This window comes from Doryrhamphus excisus, chromosome 15, assembly GCF_030265055.1.
Source record: "Doryrhamphus excisus isolate RoL2022-K1 chromosome 15, RoL_Dexc_1.0, whole genome shotgun sequence".
Taxonomy (NCBI): domain Eukaryota; kingdom Metazoa; phylum Chordata; class Actinopteri; order Syngnathiformes; family Syngnathidae; genus Doryrhamphus; species Doryrhamphus excisus.
The window spans coordinates 11,331,671-11,358,623 of record NC_080480.1 but is presented as its reverse complement, the minus strand read 5'-3'; the positions used below and the strand labels follow the sequence as shown (position 1 = coordinate 11,358,623).

At 42.5% G+C, this 26,953-nt stretch overlaps 1 protein-coding gene across 3 annotated transcripts in view; it reads right to left on the bottom strand.

Annotated features, from left to right (window-relative positions):
• LOC131103077 (retinoic acid-induced protein 1) overlaps nucleotides 1–26,953 on the bottom strand; it is a 66,265-nt gene that overhangs the window by 25,694 nt on the left and 13,618 nt on the right. Inside the window, exon 2 of one of the 3 annotated variants that reach the window (XM_058048986.1) lies at nucleotides 5,316–5,441. The exons of 1 other annotated variant lie outside the window; for it this stretch is intronic. Coding sequence is in view for 1 of the 2 variants with exons in the window: in XM_058048984.1 (XP_057904967.1) it covers nucleotides 983–992 (10 nt within the window). In the remaining variant the exon portion in view is untranslated. One more of the 3 variants, XM_058048984.1, reaches the window with a different exon arrangement.

Below are 26,953 nucleotides of genomic sequence, written 5' to 3'. Positions count from 1 at the left end.
TAAACATAATCCACAAAGTACATGTTCTCATGCATGGGCACAATGCAAGGGCTGGGTATGTGTCATTTAATTCATGAAATGACTCCTGCTGCCAGTTATTAATGGTAATCACCGCTTTGGATGGTAAAAATAAAAAGCATGACACATGATAATCCACACAGTCAATGTCACATATGCTCAAGCACATAAAATTATTGTAGTCGCGCCATCTGTTATGACTGATAATCACCACCTTTCATAATGTAAATAAACAGGAGGATTCAAAAAAAAGGTAACACAAACAAGAAATATGCAATAATATGATTTTGTATGATGAGACTGATGGCGGCAGAGAGACAGAGAGCTTACGAGTGTTCTAAGTTACTGAATATGGTTTCTCACCCAATAAAATAGCACGGTACACATCAACAAAAACGTTGGGTGTTCATACTATTAGTACATCATATCGTGTTACAGTCAAGGCACGGTGACTACTCAAACCATACCGGAAGCGCAACCGTTTCTACACACGGGCCGAACACGTCGACATCCTATTTTTCGCCAGCCTTGTGCCGACGGACACTACGTATGTATAATCGACATCATTGTCCATTTATTTAACCGTTACTGAATATGATGTTTACGTCTGTGGCGCACCTGCGCTTCACGCATTGCAAAAGTGGTAACAAAAAAAGATGATTGAAAGTTGATTTGACACAATTGATTCCATTCCAAACGTAACTACCAAAGCACGTGGCGTCTCAAAAGCGCTCGTGCATGCGCAGAAGCGATGGTATTTCTGGTACGGATTGGGTAGTGAAGTGACAGGCACTGAACAAAATATATCGAGATGATCAGCGTGATCATGTGATGTCGCAGGTGTGTTCTCACAAGTTGACGAAAGGGCGCAAAAGTTGTCTCCTCATCTTTTTTTCCCGCCTCTATATCCCGCAATGTGACGCAGTGGAGGTGATGTGTGTGTGTGTGTGTGTGTGTGTCTCACCAGGGAGCATACAAGTGTGAATATGGCTGTGGAAGTGTGCCAACTGAGCAGCGGAAAGAGGATGAGGAAGGAAGGAGGCAGGAGGAGATGAAGAGGAAAAAAGGGGGAAGACTCCATCCTTTGTTCTTTGTTGATGAAAGCAGGAAGTGGATCGGCGACTCCCACTCTCTGCTTTCTCTCCCTCTGTGATGAGCCTTGATGTGTTAGGGTGAGCGAGCGAGCAGAAGGGACACACATGCACACACACACACGCACACACGTCTGCCTTATTCCACTCAACTGAGACCCAAATGACTCCTCGCTCACTAATTAAACTTTAATCTGCAATAGCGCGCAAATTACCTGCCACGCATCTGAGCGCCAAACTACGGGGATGCGGGGAGTGAGTGAGAGGGGAGGAGGGAGGCAGGGATGGACAGATGCATGAGAGAGAGAGAGGGGGGCGAGCGAGAGAGACAGGAAGGTCACACTCCACCTGCAGGAGGAAAAACTTACTCAATTTTTGTTGTGTTGTTGAAAGAACATACGTGTTTACGCCGAGAAGTGCACAAACACACACACACACACACACGCAACAGTCTATGGACTAAAAAGAGCTCATATTAGCATTTTTGCATGGACGAGGCAAAATGTCCTTGCCCTGTCCCCACAATAAAGGTGGGATGTTAAGTATTGTACCACAAGAAGATAGAAAAACACAAAAAAACACACACATAAAAACTCCTAGCATCCTTCTCTTCCTTCATCTGCCTGGCCTTGTTCCCATCTTCCTTGCCTCTGCTTGGGCGACGCCATTTTGTGCCACACATCAGACAGAGGGCATCACAACACACAACACAATGTGTGTGTGTGTTTCACATGGCTAATCACAGAGAACTAACGCTAATGACCGCCCTTTTCCTATACCTGATGCTGTGTGTATGCATGCACACGTCTCACCCTCGCTATCTCTCTTTATGTGTGTGTGTGTGTGTGTGTGTGTGTGTGGTCTGGCTCAGCAGCCGGCTGCTTCAAATCCAAATGTCAACGGGGCTTTGTTAAACGACGCCATCAACATGATGTATTGCATTGCGATGGGACCAGACTTCGCAATCCTCCATGATTAGATATCGCTCATATTGGGATCTAGAACTTTTTTTTGTCCGTTTAAATGAGATCTACAATACGACACACACAAACACACAGTCAAATTTGTGTGGTTTCCAACTAAATGGGGTATAAATGTGAATAAACAATAGCATTTAAAATCCATCCATCTGTCTACCGGTTATCCAAGGTTGGGTCGCGGGGCAGCAGCCTAAGGAAGAAAGGAAGTCCTGACAGATGCCGAGTCGTTCCCAGGCCAGTTGAAAGACATAGTCTCTCCAAAGTGTCATGGGTCTTCCTACCAGTCGGATGTCCTCTGAATACCTCCCCAGGGAGGCTTCCTGACCAGATGCCAAAGCCACCTATGCGTAGGAACGGTTGATATCCCTTTTCAGCACAACAGACCAAATGCAGAGTCGGCATCACTGCAGATACCATGCCGATTGGCCTGCCGATCTCACATTCCATCCTTCTCTCACCCGTGAGCAAGACCCTAAAGGACTTAAACTCCTCCACTTATGGCAGGATCTCATCCCTGACCCAGAGATGGCACTCCGCCATTTCCAGGCAAAACCATGGACTTAGAGGTGTTGATTCTCATCCTGGTTGCATCAGTGACAAAAAGCATTCCTGGTGAACTCTGACACCGGTCCTACAGCCAAACTGCCTAAATTAGGTCATTGGGTACCTTATGGGTTCCTTAAGCAACATGGTTGAATGCTTTCTCCAAGACCACAAAACACATGTAGACTCCCATGCGCCCTCAAGGACCCTGCCGAGACTGGTCCAATTACCAGAGGTTGAAATTTCACCAAACCAAGAAAAGTTGCATAAAACTTCAAATGTGTGTCTTGCAAGACAGCTACAAAGTCGTGAACTGATCAAAATTTTAAGACAATTTGAAAAATTGCATGAATTTACATTTTGTAGTGTTGGATCTTAAGGAGGCTGCATGGTGGATGAGTGGTTAGTATGTTGACTACACAATTATGGAAAACCTGGGTTCGAATCTCCATTCGGGCCTCTCTGTGAGGAGTTCTCCCCGTGCTTGGGTTTTTTTTCCCAGCTACTCCGGTTTCCTCCCACATTCCAAAAACATGCTAGGATAATTAGCGACTCCAAATTGTCCATCGGTATGAATGTGAGTGTGAATGGTTGTTTGTCTATATGTGCCCTGCGATTGGCTGGAGACCAGTCCAGGATGTACCCTGCCTCTAACCCAGCTGGGATAGGCTCCAGCATACCCACGTGACCTTAATGAGGATAAGCGGTGGGCAGAGGTTAACTTATTTTTACACTTGCGTGCCCACTGAGAACATGTTACCGTTAATAAAGGCTGTGCAACATCAAGGTAATGATTCACAGCCTTTCTAATGCCAAAAGGCCCCAAGGTGTAAAAGTCAACTTTTTACAGCAGACTTGTGCCTGCCTCTATTTTTAACTCCTCTGGGTGAAACTTTAGTTTAATGTGCACACAAATGGTGAGCGGTGAAGGACATCACCCGAATTAGCCATCATCAGGCCCCATTGTGGAGATGAAGTGCTCCGTATTCCGGCATGAAATTATTGACTGAATGCTGCGGCGCTAATGAAGGATCACAGCATTGAGTGAGCGTGCACGCCCGTGTCCACTTTCATCTTTAAGCACCTCACCATATATGGTGTATTTTTAGTTCTAATGGGGGGAGATGCAGTCACCGTCATGACTGCTTGCGCCATAGTGAAAGTGAAAGCAGGCTTCACTGTGAATATTGGCCATAGTTGGCGGTCAGGTACGCTGTGGGGAACATCGGGGACAATCAAGGATATGTCCGTCATGCAAGGCTGGCGATGTGTGTGTTCTGCCGGTGTGACTCTTGCGCTATAGCGACTAAGTGAGGGCAAAGAGAGGCCACAGTGAGCACTCGGGCTGTGGGGAGTTGGGGGGCAGCATTATACTATATATGCCACAAGTGCATGACTTCATCCCTCCGGCAGGGAGCAGGGGTCACGAGGACGGGAAAAGGTGAGTGGAGAAAAGAATTAATGTCTGGGGTCGGCATCTAAGAGGAAAATAAAAAACGGTGAGGGACAAGAAAACAAACAGAAAAACTAGAAATAATCCACAAAGTCATAGCTTATGATATGCTCACACATGCACGAGTACATCATGCGTTGTTTAGTCGTCCTTCGTTATATCGAAGGTTCGAACATCGCTCCTCAAAATAATCCATAAAGTCAAAGTCCACGGGATAGTCGGAGGATATGCACACATGCAACATTTTTGGCATATAATTTCTATAATCCCTTCTTCTGCTTGTTATTAATAATACCTGCCACCTTGCATAACAGAATTAAACACAAAGACTCAAAACAATCCATAAAGTCAAAGTCCACGGGATAGTCGGAGGATATGCACACATGCAACATTTTTGGCATATAATTTCTATAATCCCTTCTTCTGCTTGTTATTAATAATACCTGCCACCTTGCATAACAGAATTAAACACAAAGACTCAAAATAATCCATAAAGTCAAAGTCCACGGGACAGTCGCACGCACATGCATGCATGTAAAAGTTTTGTCACATAATTTCTATAATCCCTTCTTCTGCTTGTTAGTAATAATAACTGCCGCCTTGCATAATAGAAATAAACACAAATACTCAAAATAGTCCACAAAGTCAAAGCCCAAGATACGGTTGGTCACTCATGAGTACATTTTTGTCATATCATTCTAATCATAGCTCCGCCTGCCAGTTATTAATGACAACTACCACCTTGATTAATAATAATAATAAACAGAAAGACTCAAAGTAATCCACCAAGTCAAAGCTCACAGTAGGTTTGCTCATGCACAAGCATATGTTTGCAACATATGAATAATGGGATTGCACCTCCCACCAGTTATTAATGATGACCACCACCTTGCACAATAAAACTGAATAGAAAAACTGAAATAATCCACAAAGTCAACGGTATGCTCGCTCATGCTCCAGCACATGTGCAAGCAACGCAGGTGTTATACGTACAATTGATATGCTCGGTACTCCCTCCAGTTATTAATAATATCCACCACTTGCTAAATACAAAGAGAAAAACTCAAAATAATGCATGACATCATCACAACAACAGTCCAGTAAATTCACAACATTACCATGTAGGCAAAGATGCGTTCACACACAGTAAAAAAAAAAAACATCAAAAGCATCCACTGACAGAGAGTGATGATGGAGGAAATAACCGCTGGTGACCTTCAATACATTTACCTCAATTCTGACTGGCGGAGATTGCAGTGACTCAACAACGACGGTGAAGAATAACATTGATTAATGGCGTCAAATGGGTCATATTGCAGAGCGTTGCCTTGGCGACGAGAGGCCGCGAGTGACCACCTGTCAAGTGACAAAGCAACAGGCGATGAGACAAAATGCTTTTTGCTCGCAGCCCATGTCTGAACATCACAGCGCCGATGCTTGGGCAGTCACGCTGAAGTTGACAGGAAGTTGGACTAAACGACGCATATCACTTTTGACATTAATTTAATATGAACATAAGTATTGTTATCTTTTGCTGTCAAATATCGATAAATAAATGTGAATTGGAGGACTTCTAATGAGAGACTGACCATCAGCTTTTAGCTAGAGTATACAGGCAAAATGACAAAGCGTGTAATTGTTTGTGTCGACACTTCTCCTCTTCAACAGCTCCGCGAAAAAGGTCGAAAATCCCTCAAAACATGCACCCCTACTGTATGGCATGTGCTATTATTTTTCTGACCAATACACCACATTGTGGCACTGTTATTAAAACCCGTAAATCGGATTGACATTAAATATCTCACACAGCTCAACAAAGCACTCAGTGAAACACCCACTGTAACGTTACATTGTTTGGCTGACGCCCCACCAAATTTTGTACACACCTTTAGGGGACTTATAAGCACATGTGTGTTAAATTTGAGCAGGATTGGTAGAAAAACATGGCTGCCATCAAGCAAAACATCATGACGGGAATTATCAACTAATCGTGTATAAGCCAAATGCAACTTTGAGATTATTTGTAAACAATGGGGGGCGGCACGGCGGTCTAGTGGTTAGCGCGCAGACCTCACAGCTAGGAGACCAGGGTTCAATTCCACCCTCGACCATCTCTGTGTGGAGTTTGCATGTTCTCCCCGTGCATGCGTGGGTTTTCTCCGGGTACTCCGGTTTCCTCCCACATTCCAAAAACATGCTAGGTATTAACCTAGCATGTGGCAACTCCAAATTGTCCATAGGTATGAATGTGAGTGTGAATGGTTGTTTATCTATATGTGCCCTGTGATTGGCTGGCCACCAGTCCAGGGTGTACCCCGCCTCTCGCCCGAGTACCATAAGTACCATATATGTACAGTTGTCAATCTCTTTGTGGTTGAATACGGCTTAGTATTAGTCATAAATTGTACATATTTTTTTGCATAAATTCAGCATTTTCAAGCAGAAAAAAACAGCTAAATCAGGCATTCACAACATGCATTAAAAAGCATAAAATGCATTAAAATATGTAATGTTAGTCATGTTTGGTGAGACACACAAATCGCCACAACAACAGGCTTTTATTGCAGCTTTTGAACTATTCCACAACAGGAACAGTAAATCCTAATAAAAACACAGGCTATTGTTGTGGCAATAACCCACGACAAGCTAACTTTAAACCACTTTAAAGTCACTTCCTGTCTGCCCGCCACTCAGCTCCTGTAGGAACACAATTACAGGAACACACACAAGCATGTCTTAAATTGTGTATTTACTCTTATTATATCTACCATATCGGGTAATAAGAGTGTAAAAGTGACTATAGGGGTGTTAGTTCGTATCTATAGGACTCTAATAATGTTAAAAATATATATTTAGGAGGTTGTAAACAGACGTTTTATGCTCTAAATCCAAAAATATTCACAAGTAAGGAATCCTACTTTGCAGAAATTCACTTATGGTCGAGTCTGGAACCAATTAACGGCAATAATACATACTTGGTGTGTATTCATGACACACAACCAGCTCAACAACAACGCCCATCTATCCATCCATCATTAGTTAGCTTATGTGGACCTGCATGCCACCTAGCAACCAACTTGCAGCCAATTAGTGTCATGCCGTCCTTGTTTCCATGGTAACGCACCACCGTGCTCTTTAGGCACATCCATTTAGGCGCTGGCGATACACTCAAAGCAAAACCCATTTAGCACCACCAAGTTTGAGAGCCCGACGCGCTCAGTGCGGCGTCACCTCATCAATAAATTGCCGCCGTTTGGATTCATTAGTGTGCTGATGACAAACAAAGGCCGCTCGTCACTGTGAAGACTGGCAGATTTTTTTAAAAACTGCCGGGTCCAACAAGGGCAGACGTCGCTAAAAAAAATAAAAATAGTGCTACACAATCGAGAACTGTTCGAGAGCAGAACATTTTTTTTCGGAGTTTATTGCAAAGGCAGATGGTGGAAGTAGAGACGCTTTAAAAAAAAAATCACTTCCAAGATGTTTATCCTTTTTCTGCGAAACGCTTGAGCAAACAAACGCATATGGAGGGAGGGGGGCCGAGGATAAATGGTCGCATCTTTGTGAGATGAAGGTGGCAGTTGTGTGGAAAACATGGACAGGGAACAAAAGTGTTGTTGGCATGTGATCCAAGTTCTTCTCTGTTGTTGAATGGAAAAATTTTGCAAAAAAAAACACTATTCTATTATCATGGCTCCCATGAGAACTAGGTTCAAAATGATTATTAAACATTCTAGATGTAATGTATTTATTTCACTGTTAGACAGATCTTTTATTCATTCATTCATTTTCTACCGCTTATCCTCACGAGGGTTGCGGGGGATGCTGGAGTTTATCCCAGCTGTCTTCAGGTGAGAGGCGGGGTACATCCTGGACTGGTCGCTAGCCAATCACAGGGCACATATAGACAAACAACCATTCACACTCACATTCATACCTATGGACAATTTGGAGTGGCCAATTAACCTAGCATGTTTTTGGAATGTGGGAGGAAACCGGAGTACCCGGAGAAAACCCACGCATGCACGGGGAGAACATGCAAACTCCACACAGAGATGGCCTAGCTGTGAGGTCTGCGCGCTAACCACTCGACGGCCGTGCAGCCCCACAGATCTTTTAATGCGACATAAAAATATTAATAAAAATTCTAAATGGGCAGCATGGTGGCCACACAGTCAGGAGATCGAGAAGGACCATTGGAATAGCAATGCAAACTCTCTTTTTATTGGAGTGGACTCCTGTAGAGCAGCTAGACATGATAAACCGCTTAGGAAGTTTTATAGAACTTCCAGAATCTGCACCTATTGAGCTGTATTTCTTTGGATTTTGTGCTTCCTGTGAAAAGGGTCTGTTCTAATGTATTCCACCCACGGCGTGGGAGTGGTTAGAAGGACTTCCAATTTGGGCAGCTTGCTGCGAACTTAACTTTATGGGAGTTGATAAACGGTATAGGAGTTGATAATAAACGGTGATGTATCTTTTTAAAATGTCCGCTTGTAACATACAGCCATATATGATCCGAATCTGATCCAGAAGTAGAGACTGGACAGTCCCAAGTTTCGCAAGAAAAGAGGTTTCTTCAAGAAAAAAAAACAGGGTTGAGCCACTGATTGTTGTGGAAAATATCTATTAGCAACCCCGCTCTCTTTATGCACACTCTATAATGCTACACAGACAACTGCTTTTGTCCATGACTTGACTCCAAGACAATGATAAACTGTTAATCAATGCTTGCTCTTCTGACTCTTACACACCACCAAGTAACGTTGGAAAGGCGTAGGGCTTCAGCAGCAATTTGTCAGCTAGTTCAGCTGGATACTGGCCCATGTTCACAAAACAGTCCAGTGTGAAATACCGTTGACAGATTAAAATATTTTTCCTTTGCTGGTCGGGAATCAGGAACTCCAACCACCAAACGTGTCTTTCCCTTGCACCCAATGACACTTTTTACGAGCCATTGCTAGCAACGTAAACACAGAAGCAGAGGTTGGGGGAGGGTAGAGAGTGTATCTGGCCTACGGCCATGCCATATAAGGAAACCCGCTCATCTGTGAAATCACAAAGGAACAGTTTTGCAACGCCCTCCGAAACAGAGCATTTTGAGTCATACCAAACTTCTTTCAGGGCTCACTTCCAAATGCACAAACCTCATTATCTGAAACTATCTGAAAATACAACATTCTAACTACATTTATAGGTCAGAAATGTGGAAAAATTGTCCCCTTTAATACCACTGATGAGTTCATTGTAAACAAAAGGACGGTTGCTATGTGTAACATGCAGGGGTATCACAACAACACATTTTGAAGCGCATGCAGAGGTAGATTCTGATAATTCTTATGATGCCATCTTGAAAAAAAAAAATCAGCATCAGGAGATCCGGTACTAATTAGAGAGAGTTTTTGCAATTCATAAGGGTACTCGTATTGTAAAACTGCACCAACCATGACTTTCTATACTGGAATGATATCCATTGCATGGACACTTCCCAACTTCTTCCTGTGCTTCCTGTTTACCCCATCCCACCTTCCTTTCTTCTCTCTTCCTCTTTCCCACCAGCATTTCCTCTCCCTCGCCATTGTCGTTACCTGCCTCATTTGCATAGGATGCCTTATTTGCATACATATGAAGTATATGGACGGAGGGGATTCGTGTGTGCAGATGATGAAAAGAAATGAAAGCTTTTGAGAAGGACAGCGTGCTTGCAAGTTGCTTTCGCTCCCCATGTGTTGCTGACCTAAAGGTCATGTCGGGGAAGGAACCTGCGAGGGTGCCATTAACGGCAAATATCACGCAGAGATGTTGAAAGAGCGGCGATAACAATGCAACTTGGCTAAATGAGGGTGAAAAAATGGATTGAACACGCGCAGGCTCTTTGGTGTTGTTGTTGCCACGTTGTTGTTGCCGTGGTGGCGATGGATGATTGCCTCAACAGAGGAAAAGTGATTGGCTGTGACGCAAAGCCCCCACTCCCACTCCGCCCACTATACCACCCTTTTGCGTACACCCACAGGCGTCAGTTCCTTCCCGCTAGGTAGGCCAACAAACACGCACACACACACACACATATACATTAAAATATATACGACAGCACCCTCATGCATGCATCATGAAGTCTCAGGACATGAACATATATCAAACACTGTGATTGACACTTACTCAACATAGCAGCATGTGTGGACCTTTAAATTAGCACACACACATGCACGCACACACACGCACACACATGCACACACAGGCATGCAGGCAGCCTCTGGAATATTAACAGGCTCCACCCCTTCCCCCCTCCTTGTCTCCACATCAGGCCAGGCAAGATGCATGCCTTGCAATCTGTCCCTGATTGCATAGACACACACACACACACACACACACACACACATATGCGTGCGCACACGCACACATACAGTCTAACAGGGTGAAAGGAGCTCATCCTAGCATTTTTCTTGTGTGAAATAGCCATAATGCCCCCCCCCCCATAGACTGTAGATCCTCTATATGACAGGTGCACTCTGGTTTTTAGAACCTACTGCCAACAATGACGGTCAAAGATCCTCTAAAAGATCGGACCACTCTGCTGTAAACTCTAATCAAACCAAAGATCCTTTATACTACACACTTGCGCTGCTGTTTTTACGGATCCTCTGGTGTTTTAAGGACTTGATGCAAGTTAAAGATCCTCTACATCAGAGGATCACGCTGCTGTTTTAAGGATTGTTAGCCAAAGATCCACTATATGTTAGGACCAATTGCACATAACATGACTGCACGGCAGCGAGTGGTTAGTACGCAGGTCTCACAGCTAGAAGACCCAAGTTCAATTCCACCGTCGGCCATCTCTGTGTGGAGTTGCATGCATGGGTTTTCTCCGGGTACTCCGGTTTCCTCCCACATTCCAAAAACATGCTAGGTTAATTGGCGACTCCAAATTGTCCATAGGTATGAATGTGAGTGTGAATGGTTGTTTGTCTATATGTGCCCTGTGATTGGCTGGCTACCAGTCCAAGGTGTACCCCGCCTCTCATCTGAGGACAGCTGGGATAGGCTCCAGCACCCCCACAACTTTTGTGAGGATAAGCAGTACAAAATGAATGAATGAATGCAAATAACACCAGTCAAAGAACCTCAATACCAGGGGTGCTCACACTTTTTCAGCATGCGAGCTACTTTTAAAATGACCGAGTCAAAATGATCTACCCACTACAAAAATGCAAAACATCTATTTATTTTCAAATGTATTGAGGATTATTTGTACGTAAAATGTATGTTGATGTACCTTACATAACCAAATGAGCCAATATTGCAAAACACACATAATTAACTATTAACATTTTTTGTAATTACCTCCACATTACTCCACATTTCCCTTCTTTGGTACTGCGATGGTAGAATGGCATATGAGGCAAACGCACTTCGAAAAAGACATTGTGAAAAAAAAGTCCACCTCCCATTCCGTATGGAAGTGATATGTTTTTGCCTTTTTACTTGGTCCAGCTCCTTCACTCATTTTAGTGACCATAAACTTTAGCGAGGGCTTAAAATCTGACGCAATTCGCCGACTAGCTTAGCACTTTGCATCGTTGTTTACGCATGAGCGGTGACCTAAAGGTCAAAATTCAGTTGTCATCTGACTGGTTGTCCTGTATGTCAATCAAGTAACGGGGATGGATGATAGGCTGACATCGTAAGTTCTGCTGCACTTAGAGACGTTGTTTGATTTGATTGGTCGCCCGAAGGGCAACATTCAGTTGTCATCTGAATGGCTGCCCTGTATATCAATCAAGTGACGGCATTGATGCGAGGATGATATTTTTTTAATGTCACGCCGCGATCGACCAGCGATCGACCAGCGATCGACCAGTACCACCTCCGCGATCGACCGGTAGATCGCGATCGACTTAATGAGCACCCCTGCTCTATACTATAACATGACCACTCTGCTATTTTTAAGGATTGTTTGCCAAAGATCATCTATAGCAGAACCAAGCTGGTGTTTTAAGGACCTTCAGTAGTCAAAGATCCTTAACACGTTTGAAATGTTTGCCAAAGATCCTTTATATATGACAAGACCAATCTGGTGCTTGAAGGACTTACTGCAAATAATGCGGATATACATCATGGTGCTGTTTTAAAGATGGTTAGCCAAAGATCTTCTATATACTGTAGCTGGACCAATCTGTAGAAAATAACAGAAATAAATGAAAAATGAAAAAGTGAGTCGCGGGTTGAGAACCCTTGCTCTAAATGACGTGAGGACTACACTGTTTTTAAGCATGTGCTGTACTACAAAAACACTTGTCAAAGATCCTCTATATCCTCTGCTCTCTAAGGGAATCGGCTCCAAAAATGTCGCCCCCAAGTTTGAACTGAACTCGCTCTGATGTCATTCCCGTTCCGGTTGAAGAGCCCAGGCCTAAAGCCTATAGCGCCACTTCCCACACACATGCACAGACAGAACACACACAAGTTCCCAATTTCCCTTCCTGCACACTAATACGTGCAGAATGTGTGCGATGATGCGGCAACCGTCTCTTGTGTGTCATCAGGATGGAAAGGAGGGGTTGGGGAGGGGCTGATGAGAGGTGGCAGGGGGTAAAAGGAGCGAAGATGAAAGGAAGGAGGAAGAAGGAGGACGTGTGTGTGTGTGTGTGTGTGTGTGTGTGTGTGTGTGATTGTAAAAGGGCAAAGGAGGGATATGAGAGGAAAGAAAGGAGGAAGGACATCTGACTGCTGATTGGCTGGGGACGCCGGAGAGCGAGAGACACCGTCACCTCCAGTCAGAGGCTATTACCAGCAGCGCTGAGACGCCATCCTCCAGTGCGGTACACACACCTTCATGCATCACCGTCCCTCCATGAGTGTGTGTATGCAGACTAATTGCACATGCAAGCTGTGTGGAGCGACTTAGCGGGGGAAGCAATGTCCTTGTGTTTGATCTGTGTGTGTGCGTGTGTGTGTGTGTTTGTGTGTGTGTGTGATGCAGCCACCCAGGGCCTTGTGCCCAGGCCTGAGAGTGACTGATAGAGTCCAAGCCAGCTTGAGCTGCATGCCACAGCCCCCCCATGTCTCACCACTGCCAGCACCACCTTCCTTCATCCTCCTCCTATCCTCTTCATCCTCACCGCATCTATTTTTGCTGTTATTTGTCTTTTTATCCTCTGCCCAGCCCTCTCATCCGCACCTCACGTCCCTTGTTGTCACCCGTGTTCATTTTGCTCTTTAAATCGAATTTCAGCTACAATTTATTTTGTTTAATCGCTGTTGTTCATTAGTCACTACCACGAGTCGCCGCTAGAGGTAGCTGTTTCTCATTTTCCTCTCCATTCATAACCCCATTAAACCTGACAGAGGTCACTGTCGATTGATGAATCTATTAAAAATTGTGTCCCAAAACTTTTGTTCAAACAGCCTGTTTGTTTTAATGAGCTAGCTGTATTTTCTAGGCCAGCCAGCTCATTAAGTGCATAAGCAAATGCAGATACTGTGTATTTAGATGTGTGTCTGTGAAGGTGGGCTATTTAGTGCTGATACAAACTCAGACGGTTTGGCCTTGGTGGAAGGTCCGTTTGTTTCTGAAGGAGAGCGAGAACAAGCGAGGAGGGAGATGGATGGAGCTATGAACTAGGGCGGCCTCACATCGTGCAGCTTGCAAGATGGCTATCTGCACGTCCTATGGGAGAGGAGGAGGGTTTGCTTGTTATTTTAAGGAGGGTGACTCTGGAGCTTACCCTTCATAGCAATAAAACATAAAAACTTTACTCACATTATTTTGGATGTAATATCAGTGCAAGCACCTACTGCATAAATGCTTGTCAAAGATCCTCTATGTGACAGCACTACTGTTTTTAAGGACTGATTGCAAAAATCACAGATCCACTAAGTGACATCACTGCTCTACTGCTTCCAAGGAACTACTTCAAAAATGTCAATCCAAGATCCTCTATGTGGCTGTTTTAAATGACCAAATGTACTAAAATGCTAGTGAAAGATCCTCAATTTGGGAGAACAAACATCAGTCAAACAATTATTGCTGTTTTTCAGGACCTTCTGCAAAAATGCCGGTCAAAGATCCTCTATTTGAGGGCCTACTGCAAAAACACCAGTCAAAGAACCTCAATGTGGCTGCACCACTCTGATGTTTTTAAGGGCCTATTGCAAAACCCTAGTCAATGGTCCTCTATGTGACAGAACTGCTATGCTGTTTTTGAGGGCCTATTTCAAAACATGCAAGTCAAAGACCCTCTATGTGACATCACTGCTCTACTGTATTTAAGGAACTACTTCAAAAATGTCAATCCAAGATCCTCTATGTGGCTGTTTTTAACGACCAATGTTCTAAAATGACAGTCAAAGATCCTCTATTTTGGGAGGACAAACATCAGTCAAACAATAACTGCTGTTTTTCAAGACCTTCTGCAAAAATGCCGATCAAAGATCCCCCATTTGAGGGCCGACTGGAAAAACACCAGTGAAAGACCCTCAATGTGGCTGCACCACTCTGCTGTTTTTAAGGGCCTATTTCAAAACATGCAAGTCAAAGACCCTCTATGTGACATCACTGCTCTACTGTATTCAAGGAACTACTTCAAAAACGTCAATCCAAGATCCTCTATGTGGCTGTTTTTAACAAACAATGGGCTAAAATGACTCCTCTATTTTGGGAGGACAAACATCAGTCAAACAATTACTGTTGTTTTTCAGGACCGTCTGCAAAAATGCCAGTCAAAGATCCTCTATTTGAGGGCCTAGTGCAAAAACACCTGTCAAAGACCCTTGGCCGCACCAACCCTGCTGTTTTTAAGGGCCTATTGCAAAACCCTCGTCAATGTGACATCACTGCTCTACTGTATTCAAGGAACTACTGCAAAAAAACCCAGTCCAAGATCCTTTATGTAGCATGGACCATATAACAAAAATCCCAGTCAAAGATTCTCCATATGAGAGGACCTACTGCAAAAAAAATGTGCCAGTCAAATGTATTTTATATGACAGTATCAGTCTGCTGTTTTTAAGAAGCTATTGCAAAAATGCCTAGTCAGAGATCCTCTACCTACTGATCTACCTACTGTAGACAGTCAAAGATCCTCTATGTAAAAGGACCTACTGCAAAAATGCTAGTCAAAGCTCCACTATGTGACATCACTGCTCTACTGTATTCAAGGAACAACTGCAAAAACCCCAGTCCAAGATCCATTATGTAGCAACAAGGACCTACAAAAATTCTAGTCAAAGATTCTCCAGTCAGAGATCCTCTACCTACTCATCTAGCTACTGCAAAAAGGACAGTCAAAGATCCTCTATGGGACTGAACCGCTCTGCTGTTTTTCAGAACCTCCTATAAAAGTGACGATTGGAGAGCACAACTACAAAAATTGGAATCAAAGATCCTCTATGTTAAAGGACAAACTGCAAAAATGCTAATCAAAGCTACGCTTTGTGACATCACTGCTCTACTGTATTCAAAAACCCCAGTCCAAGATCTATTATGTAGCAGCAATGACCTATTACAAAAATTCTAGTCAAAGATTCTCCATATGAGAGGACCTACTGCAAAAAAATGTGCCAGTCAAATGTATTTTTATGACAGTATCAGTCTGCTGTTTTTAAGAAGCTATTGCAAAAATGCCTAGTCAGAGATCCTCTACCTACTGATCTACCTACTGCAAAAGGGACAGTCACAGATCCTCTATGTTAAAGGACCTACTGCAAAAATGCTAGTCAAAGCTCCGCTATGTGACATCACTGCTCTACTGTATTCAAGGAACAACTGCAAAAACCCCAGTCCAAGATCCATTATGTAGCAGCAAGGACCTACAAAAATTCTAGTCAAAGATTCTCCAGTCAGAGATCCTCTACCTACTCATCTAGCTACTGCAAAAAGGACAGTCAAAGATCCTCTATGTGACTGAACTGCTCTGCTGTTTTTCAGGACCTCCTATAAAAGTGACGATTGGAGAGCACAACTACAAAAATTGGAATCAAAGATCCTCTATGCAAAAATGCTAGTCAAAGCTCCGCGATGTGACATCACTGCTTTACTGTCTTCAAAAACCCCAGTCCAAGATCCTTTATGTAGCAAGGACCTATTATAAAAATTCTAGTCAAAGTTAATCCATATGAGAGGACCTACTGCAAAAAAATGCCAGTCAAAGATCCTCTGCATGAGACCTACATCAAAAAGACCGGTCTTCCATTTTAATGACCTACTGCAAAAAAAACCCTAACTAATATAGGGTTGCTATGTATCCACAGAAACATCCAGAAACATCCCCACGTGAGTAGCCTGAATGAGCGCGTGGGGGCAACACGGATGAGCGCGCTGGTGTGTGCATCCTTATGACATTTGACATACTAGAGCGCCTGCAGTGGCTGCTCCGTAAGAGCGGGGGCAGCAGCTCAGTGCAGGCGACGGCGGCATTGGCGTCCTGCTGGTCGCATCACATCACGTCACGTCAGAAATAATCTTATCACATCACATTTCCTCCCTTCTATATCTCCACATAATTCCTTCGCCGTGCTCTTTTTGTTTGCTTTGTTCCCTTTGTGCCTCCTTCTGCTTTCCTCTCTATTGTTCTTTATCACCCTTCTTCCTCTCCCCGGATCCTCATTTCCTTTCTGTCTGTCTTACGCCACCGCCGCTGTCACGTCTCATTCGTTCTCCCTCAGGTGGCTTCCAGCTCCCACCAAGCCAATGACATCATCAGCGTACTTCTTATTTGGGTTTGTTTGCAAAGAAAGCTCACTTTATGAGCTTTGCTGTGTTGGTGCATGAAGTCATCAACACACACATTTGATCAGCAAGAGGGCCCGACACCGCACACACACACACGCTCCCTCGGCCAACAGATAAACAAGAGCGCTCGCATCTCCCAGGAAGTAACCATAGCAACCATCTCGCCCTCTCTCTGTCATCCTCTCACCCTCTCTCTCTCCCTCGCTGACTGAGCTGCAGCCTGGCAGTCCTGGAGGCAAGACAATAGCAGGTTTCAAGGCCAATGTCACTTCTTCCTCCCACTATCACTACACCCCCGCCTCTTCCTGCTCGTGGTAAACAAGGGAGAAAAGAGAGACAAAGCTGTGATGTCACATCTGGGGCGGCGACGAGGGATTTTGAATAGAATCTGCAAGGAACGAAGGAAGATTTTGCACACACACACACATTTTCCTCCTTTTTTTTGCATAATGTGGCCAATTGCCGTCTTTGCTTTGTAGGGCGCAAGAGGAAAAGGGGATTTCATGCAGGCTAACCGAGCCTCTAATCCCCTGTTTCATGCCGCTCTCTCTCGCTTTCTGTTTGTAGATATTTCTGCATCTCTAACACTCTACATTTATATGCCTTCCTACCTGCAGCAAGTGCGAGTAGGCAGTAAAAGGTAACACATTTCAAATAGACTCATAGTAAAAGTTGCTTTGTTGCTCATTAATGAGGGGATACTGCACAATGTAATGCTCACATAACAAAAGATTTACTATATATCCAAAAAGTGTAGCGTCTATATATTTTTTACACGAAATGGGCTGAATTAAAATTTAGCAATATTTATAATAGTTACAACAATTCAAATTCTTATTAAAAATTTATAAATACACACCAAAATATACGATTGTTGGGAGAAGTTGGAATTTCTGGCTTGAGCTATGTGGCTTATCCTCACTAGAGTCTCAGTGTCACGATACTTGAGTTAGCCTGTGTGACAGTTTCGTTTGTTTCCGCTATTATGCCTTAGTTCCTGTTTTATGCTCTTATTTTGGTAGCGCTTCCTGTTTGTCCTGAGTTATGTCCGACTGCTTTGCTTTTTTCCTTTTTCACTACCACCTGTTGCTATTTGTGTTCCCCTTCTATTTAGTTCAGGTGCGGGCATCTTAGTTTATCGTTGTATTGTTTATTATAGCTAGCCACGCTACCGCAATCGTCTTCACTGGTGTCCTGCTGCTGTATATCAGCCGTAATAATTAAAAGTGAACTTTTTACCCGGGTCTCCTGCTCTCTGCATATTGGGGTCGCGCCACAATGCCGAAGCCGAGACGTCACGTGACACTCGGGGATATCCCAGCTATCTTTGGGCGAGAGGCGGGGTACACCCTGGACTGGTCACCAGCCAATTACAGGGCACATATAGACAAACAACCATTCACACTCACATTCATACTTATGGACAATTTGGAGTCGCCAATTAATAACAATGCCATGCTATGCTATGCTAATCACTTCTAATTGTTTTTATTTCGATTTTTCTTTCACTGCACATAAATTAAAAAATAATAATAATAATAATATTATAATAATAATAATAAAAATAACCCTAAGTAAAACCACAATATTTAGGAATGACTGTGAAAGTAGACTAGAAAGTAGACTAGAGAATCCACTGTATTGTAATGTATTATAACAGGGGTCTCAAACACGTGGCCCGCGGGCCAAATGTGGCCTGCAGGACACTCGTTTGAGGCCCCCGCCTTGATATGAAAGTTTAATGTTAGTGCAGCCCGCGCAAGTTTGATGGATACTGTATGGTATCATGTACCCAGAAAAAATTATTACGTTTGATTAATGTTCATGTTAAAGGTTAAATAACTGTTAATAGTTATCCTCCCTATCCGTGTGGAAGTGGTAAGTTTTTGGCTATTTAAGTTTAAAGGAAATAACTTGAAGGCTACTGTTTAGGTCGCTAGTTCTCTAGTTTGCGAGTTAGCATGTGTCTCAAGACCCTGCAATTGCGCAATATGTTGTAAATAAAAAAAAGTATAAATGTGACTATAGTCGTGTTTTGTCATGTCTACAGGGCTCTAATAATGCTTTGTTCATTTTAATCTGAAAAAAATAATTTGTCTACCCACCAACTATATGTGGTTTCTTAAGGTTTTATTATTTGCCGTTTTATTATTATTATTATATTTATTTATTATTGATTGATTGATTTTCTTTATTCTTGATTTGTTTATTTATTTTTCATCTTATTTTGTGTAGAAAAATAAAAATTAAGATATTTGAGAACAGTGGAATGTTTTATCAGAGCTTTTATTGTAGAAAATCGGAACCAAAGCACTGAAAAAGTTTGTATATTTTTCTGTTTTTAATAAATGCGTTTTGTTTTTTTTTGGAAAACCTGATGCGGCCCAGCCTTGCCCAGACCCTAGCTCCAGTGGCCCCCAGGTAAATTGAGTTTGAGACCCCTGTATTATAACATACACTGTTGCAGTTGCTGCATGGCTGTAAGACCATGCCCATTTGTATTTTATGTGTTGTTTTATTCATGAATTCATTTGTTGCTTCATCAACTCATGGCTGGGTTTTGAATCGAGTCCTGGAACTTTGTATGGAGGTAAACAAAAGCGTAGTCTAAAGGAAGGAGTGTGCCTAAGAGAGGCCACTGTTTGCTATGTGCAGCCTGTGCTCAAGTACAGTTGACTTTGATGAATGCTCTTCAGCCACCGCCACCCTCTCAATGGTGAGAGAGCCCTTTGCTTCGTCAGTGTCTGGCTTTTTTTTTTCTTCTTCTTCTTTTGCACCTGTTCTGAATGACTGCGGAAGCCTCAGCCAATCACTCGGAGAAAGGAGGGAGGGAGGAGGGGGTGTTGGAGATGTCAGCTGCTCGGGCTAACCATCTAATAGGTTTCCATGCTGAAGTGACATTTCAAGTACACGGGTGCATTAGTCCTGAGATGGAAAGGAGAGATGAGAGGGATTGGATATGCAGCGAGAATACCGTGGAGTCGGCAGAGCTTATCAATGCATGTGTCTATCCATCCTGCTCACAGCCACACCCCCCTCCAACCGCCGCTCGCAGGAATCGGAGGGAAGAAGAAATATAGTGGTGGAGGAGGATCTGACTGAGCATTGCTGAATAGGAACACAGTAGGGGAGGTGGGATAGAAGGACATGAGTCAAGGTCAGAGACGGGATCTATCAGTGGGGCACCCCTTCTTCAGTATCATTTGGTATATCCCCGACAGGCCGCAATATTAGATACAACTGTTCTCTGCATCAACGTGCTGGTCAACAGGACCCATCCTGTTGATGTTGCCCTGGCGGAGGCATCACATGGCCACAGACAATATGCAGACATGATCATCACAGAAAACAGACCGGCTCGTTGCCAAAACACATTTCTGCAAGTCCCGCTGTTTGTGTAATGAATGCTCTAATGAATTGTCAGTGATTGTCTTGAATAGGGGCTGCAAGGCGCTCGAGTGGTTAGCGCGCAGGCCTCACAGCTAGGAGATCCGAGTTCAATTCCACCCTCTGGCATCTCTGTGTGTGAGTTTGCATGTTCTCCCCGTGCATGCGTGGGTTTCCTCCGGGTACTCCGGTTTCCTCCCACATTCCAAAAACATGCTAGGTTAATTGGTGACTCCAAATTGTCCATAGGTATGAATGTGAGTGTGAATGGTTGTTTGTCTATATGTGCCCTGTGATTCACTAGTGACCAGTCGCCCGAAGACAGTTGGGATAGACTCCAGCACGCCCGCGACCCTTGTGAGGATCAGCAGTAGAAAATGAATGAATCAATGTATGAATTAGAGTGTGCACACACATACAGACACAGAAAAATACACAGACATATAATACACACAGACATGGATAAAGTAAGTAAAAAAATAATAATAATTTTTAGATTTTATACACAATTTTTATTTTTATTTATTTATTTGTATTTGTTTTATTAAACTATTTTTATTTTATTTTTTATGATAAAAATGTTGCAATATTATAAGAATAAAGTTGTTTAGATTTTCAGTATTTCAATATATTCATAATATTCTGACTTTTTCCTGTGAAATTTGCAACTTTTTTCTTGTAAATTTATTTATTTTTTCTTGTAAATTTACGACTTTATTCTTAAAATTTCATGACTTTATTTGTCGTAAATTTACAAGTTTTTTCTTGTAAATTTACAACATTATTCTTGAAATATTATGACTTTGTTTTTCCTAAATTTATGACTTTCTTCTCCTAAAGCTATGACTCTATTCTTGTAACATTAGGACTATTTGATCTGAAATTTAAAACTTTTTTCTTGTAAATGTACAACATTATTATTGAAATAGTAAGACTTTGTTTCTCCTAAATTTATGACTTTTTTCTCCTAAATTTATGATTCTATCCTAACATTAGGACTATTTTATCTGAAATGTACAACTTTTTTCTTGTAAATGTATTACTTTTTTCTTGTAAATTTGCAAATTTATTCTCGTACCATTACAACCTTCTTTTCCTCATAAATTTCAGATTTTATTCTTGTAATATTGTGATTCTTTTCTCAGAATTTTTTTGGCTTTTTTCTTGTAAAGTTACAATGTTATTCTCAAAATCTCGTAATTGGCTGATTGGCTGCCAACTGTAATGGTTCTGCTGCTTCATAGTAAGACATACTCCAGTGACCAAATATGGTTGCCCTTTAAACGGCGATGCGATTTCGATACATCACTATGGATGGGCGGGGCTTGAACCAAGGAAAAGCCCTGCAGACATTTTCAACATTTTCCTATGTTTGTCAGTGAGTAATGCATGCAATGTACCTACAAGAAAAATGCAGGAAGTCCAATCAGAATTCTAGTTCACTTTGCAATAAAGCACAAGAGAGCGGATGCCAAACTTAGTTGTCTACGTTACGGATGTCTGCACGTTCACACATCCCAGTCTGTGCACGTTTGCTAGAGTGTGTGTGTGTGTGTGTGTGTGTGTGTGTGTGTGGGGAAGGCGATAAGCACCTGAGCCCCGAGGCCACCTTCTGATTTCCCCTCACGTCGTCGCTGAAATCAGCCCAATCACTGCACTGTCATCTGCCTGCCACCAGAGAGAGGCCCGCGCCGCATACTGACGAGCTCATTTAGCTATCGCGCTAACACGTGTGCGTGGCTTTGGACTCGCACATACCCCACCAGGCCTTGCAAAACAAAAAGTGACAGGACGGGGAGTGGTGGGGGAAATCATACCTAAATTGCAAGTGTGAAGCAAACAAGTGTCATTGTTTATAATGGGAGATGGCGCCCCCTGGATGACTAACTCTTTAACCCCCTCGCCCCCTCCCGACATAGCTTGACCTTGCATGAGTGAGCTGCATTCATATTTCATCATTTCTTTGACAGTCTTATCATGTTGAGCAATTTATAAATGACTGCTATAAATTGTCCTTGCCGTCTTTTTTTCATAATTTTCCTAATCCTTCTGAAGGTCACACAGCATGGAAAAAACACACGCCTGCACCTCCTCTCACACAGTATGGTGTGACATCCTCATGACCTAAAAATGTCCCCTAAGTAACATCCGGGGACACACAGTGGGGGCATGAGAGTGGATGGGGTGTGGGGGGGTGAGGATGATGTGGTGTTGATGACCCACAGGACCAAAGAGGCAGGATGTGTGCGAAAGAGGAAAACACGCCAAGCGTATTAATTCTGCATGTGCTTGTGTTCCTGTGTGCGTTTGCGTGCACGCATGGTGGCAGAGCGCTGTTCTCCTGTCAGTGTGATTAGACGGCTGCACAAACATGGTGAAGAGAGAGAGAGAGCGAGAGAGAGAGAGCGAGAGGGATAGAGGTGGGATGGGGGGGTTGAATAGAGACAGGGTGTGTGATGAGGAAGACTTTAAAGGCAGTGGACACGTACTGTATTTTCACACACATGCATTTATGGACCCAAGGGCACGGTGAGGTCATTTCCAGCCTTGCGTCACCGCCAACGTTTCAGTAATGGCGGGAAAGAAGCTAAAAAAAAAAACGTTTCAATGAAAAACATGCAGGTGGGACGACGAGAGAAAAACAACAACAACACACTGAAGGAGGTCTACATCCTATGTGTGTATGTTTGAGTAGATGGTTACCATGGCAACAGTGGAAACCCCACCCCCTGCTCATTTACATATTCAAGAAGGCGACGTCCCAGTTGAATTACAAGCTGACATTGAATGGCTTAATCAATAGAGTGCTCGGACAGGCAACCAAGGGGGAGGGGGGTTGGTTAATGGATGGAAGGAAAAGGGGAGCAGGGGGTGTGAAGGGGGAGGGGGGGGGCGGCCAAGAGGAATGCAGGTGATGTAATGGCCCATCATGTTTTGCAACTGCGTATGGACACCACTGGCCTGTCAGTCACAAGGTAACCACACCCACTTCCAACCTCCCTTTCACCCTATTGGACAACCTATTGTAATGAAGCTGTATATTCTCACCAAGGGATCTTTTAGTGATAATAATAATTGATAAAGTCAAAACGCTAATGATAAACATTATTAGCACTGCATTTGTCACTAAGAAAAATAATGAAAAATATTACTACCAATCTCATTACATTGTACACGTATACCTAATGTTGTGTCCAGTTTCTGTATGTAAATTGACCTCCGACTGGCCATTAGACAGAATGTTAAAAATGATTGAATGGGACCTATTATGCTTTTTCCATTTTTCTGACCAATAAATGTTTTCTTGTGTTAAACCATGCCAAAGTTTCAGATAATGAGGTTTGCACATTTGGACCTACATATCCGGAAGTCCTCGGGAGCGCTTTGGAGTGTGACCAATCACAGCAGAGTGGGCGTGCCTGTGCTGGAATTAATTAAACAGAGCATTTGTGTCAAAAGCAGGACATCCATGGAAACAATGCACAATGAGGTGCAGATTCTGGAAGCTCTAGAAAGCTTTCTGTGCGGGTTCTGGTGTGTAGCTGCTCTATAGGAGTCCACAACTCAATACAAAGGGCCGGAAATGAACATAATAGGTCCCCTTTAAGTATGCCATAATCACTGAAAATATTCATACATAATTGTATTTGGTCAGTTAAAGAGAAAATACATAAGGTTGACTATGGCTTATTATGAGTCAAAAATATTGAAAGAAGTCACATGTAGGATTCTGGTCACTAGGTATCATTAATGTTACATTGACGAGACTTTATCTTACAATACATTATTTTAACAGTGCGGTCAGTCATAGCATGTCCTCCCATTCTGCGTGGAAGTGGTACATTTTTATGAGTTAGCTCGGCAACTTGCTATATGCTACGAGCAGCGGGCATCGCTTATGAAAGTCCTAAACAGGTTGTCCATACTCGAAGTATGAAACTATTTATTAATACAGCCATACTCTTCAAAAATGTGCTTATCCCGGTTCGAGTCTGAATGTACTATAAAAGCTCCAATTAGCTCATCTATTCAGTTAACTACCAAGTCTTGTGTTGCCTACGAAAGCAAATAGTCACCGGGGTCTGTAAGCCAACAAATACTGGCAACTGCTGTGGCTGTAGGCAACCGTCTCATACGGTTTAAACATGAAAATTTTCCCATCATCCACGATGCTTGTGTGAGTCATAGACGCATGTGTTTATTAGGAATGTCCAATATTGGATTTTTTGCTGAAAACCGATATCAACCGATACGGATACCGATATGTGTAACATGACATGTCTCCTGTGGTGAAATGAACACATGTGTTGTATGCAGATTTTCAAAGATAGGTTTCGGGAAAAAAATCGATATTGACCGATATCATATTTTTATAGTAATATCGTATTGATAATTATCGGACATCCCTAGCAGTTATCTTTCCTGTGTGTTCTAATGATATAATGTTGTATAACGTTTTATCTACCGGCGTATCCTTTCATTAAAAACGTTTCATTTTACTTGTTAATCAATGACTATGGCAAACAGGAATGTTTTCATATCCACTTTCTCATGCCCACCAAATCATTATTCAATTTAAACAAAATGAATTTAACCAGCCTCAAACCCCCTTTTTTGTATTCTCTATAATTAGAGTGGTTATGCTACTGGAGATGTTGCCCCCTCTAATCAGTTGTTGCGACCTTTGGAGAGGGGTCACAAGATGACATGGTTTTATTTTATTAGGTTAAAAAAAACAAAAAAACAGCAGCATTGGGAATTCCTATGTTCTATTTTTGCAACACATGTGCACAGGCAGCACATACGACACGATACAACGATACAACTCGCCGTGGCCCACTTTCATGACGCTGTCTTTTCCTCTTCGGAAAAAAATAAGGTCTCGTCTCAGCGTCAACATCGCCAAGGCACCGGGAAGGTGGAAGCTTTTATTGTGACTACGGAATGTGTGCGTCTTTTACGGCGTAGATTGGTTTTGCATAATGAGAGGAAGCTGCAAAAGGCTTACAGTGCAGGAGGAGGATGTCCGTGTAAAGACAGAGGAGGAGAGGCCAGGATGCTGACATTGGGCTTTTCTGCATGTGGCAAAATATACATATGTATATACATATTTATATATATATATATATAGGTGCACTGCTACAAAAGGCTGTGTTCTCAACGAGTGTGTGCGTCAGGCCCTAATGCGTACACAGCTTGTCAGAGTTTGGCGCAGTGGCGTGACAGAACGGCGAACCCGAGACTGTTTTGCTGTGACAATGAAGCCCCAGTGGTCACAAAAGGGAGGGGGGGTCTGACGGAGAAATCGGTGATGGGGAAAATGGATGGAAGAAGGAAAGGAGGGGAGGGGGGGTCACTAATGGCCCGAAGACACAGCTGGCTGCAGACACCAAAGGACAGACAGACAGAAAGTGAAGATGATAAAAATAGAGGGGAAAGAGGGTGCAAGGGAGGCGTCTAGTCATTGCCGGGGTTATTTTCTTGTCATGCTTTTCTTTTTTTCTTTATGCCACACACACACACACACACACAGAAACGGGCTTTGCATGTCAATGAATTATCCATGCAACAACGGCGTCTCCTCGTATTAATGAACATAAAAGTGGGGACAAAGAGGAAACTATCACTTAATTGATACACTCCTACTACATATACCTTGGTCTCCATACGTCATAACTAGTGGGCTCAGTAGTTCTTTGTTTTTTCTTTTTTTTAGTATGGCTGCAAAATAAACCACCACAAGGAAGAGTTGCAGCAGAAAGTTTGATAAGGAAGGTGAGCAACATCTGCAGTCATTCAATCAAGGTAAAAGTCAAGTAAAGGGTTTCTTTTTCAATTTAATTCATCAATGACATGTATTTCGCATTGTTTTCTGCATGTATCATTCTTTTGTATTATGTATTTTGGTTGTCTGGAACAGATTAATTAGCTTCACATGATTTAAGGTGTGACAAATTAGCTTTTCACCAATTACAGGTCAAATGTGTATTTTAATAATAATGGGAGCCAGTATTGACAGGCTAACACCCAGTCTAACAATGCAATGGCCAAGAAGAAGGCACCTGAACTAAATATCAGCAACAGGTGTGAGTGATGAAGAAAAAAAGCAAAGCAGACAGACACAGACCAGGCGAAACAGGAAGAACTACCACAATAAGATGCAAACAACAGGAACTATGGGATAAAAAGGTCACGCAGGCACACATACAAGGTGTGATAGAGTATTTGGAATGCCTTAATGACAATAACCACTGTATAGAATTTTATATACATGCATTTTATATTCTTATTTTTATATACAGTATTTATTTATTGAATTTGAACTAAATTATTTTTATTTTATATTAATTGATAATATTTTACGTGATTATTATTTTTATATACAGTACTTATTTATTGAATTTGAACTAAATAATTTTATTTTATATTAATTGATAATATTTTATGAGATTTGAAATTTTTTTGTAAATTATTTTCAGGTTTTTTTTTTGCAAGTTTTGGTTTATTTTTCTTATTTTTTGGTGTAATTCTATTTACTATTATTATTCATGAAAAGACATGTCTCTCAATTGTTATTATTTATATTTATAGCCTCAGATTAAAAGCATAAACATTGGCCTTAACAGCCGTGGCTGTAAGTAACCTCCTGATGTAGTTTTCGTTAACGCCGCAAAATGGCAGACGGCAAGCTTTAGCTACATTTGAATGCACTTTAAAATGTTGGATATGCAGCTGTTAAATATATTTGAGT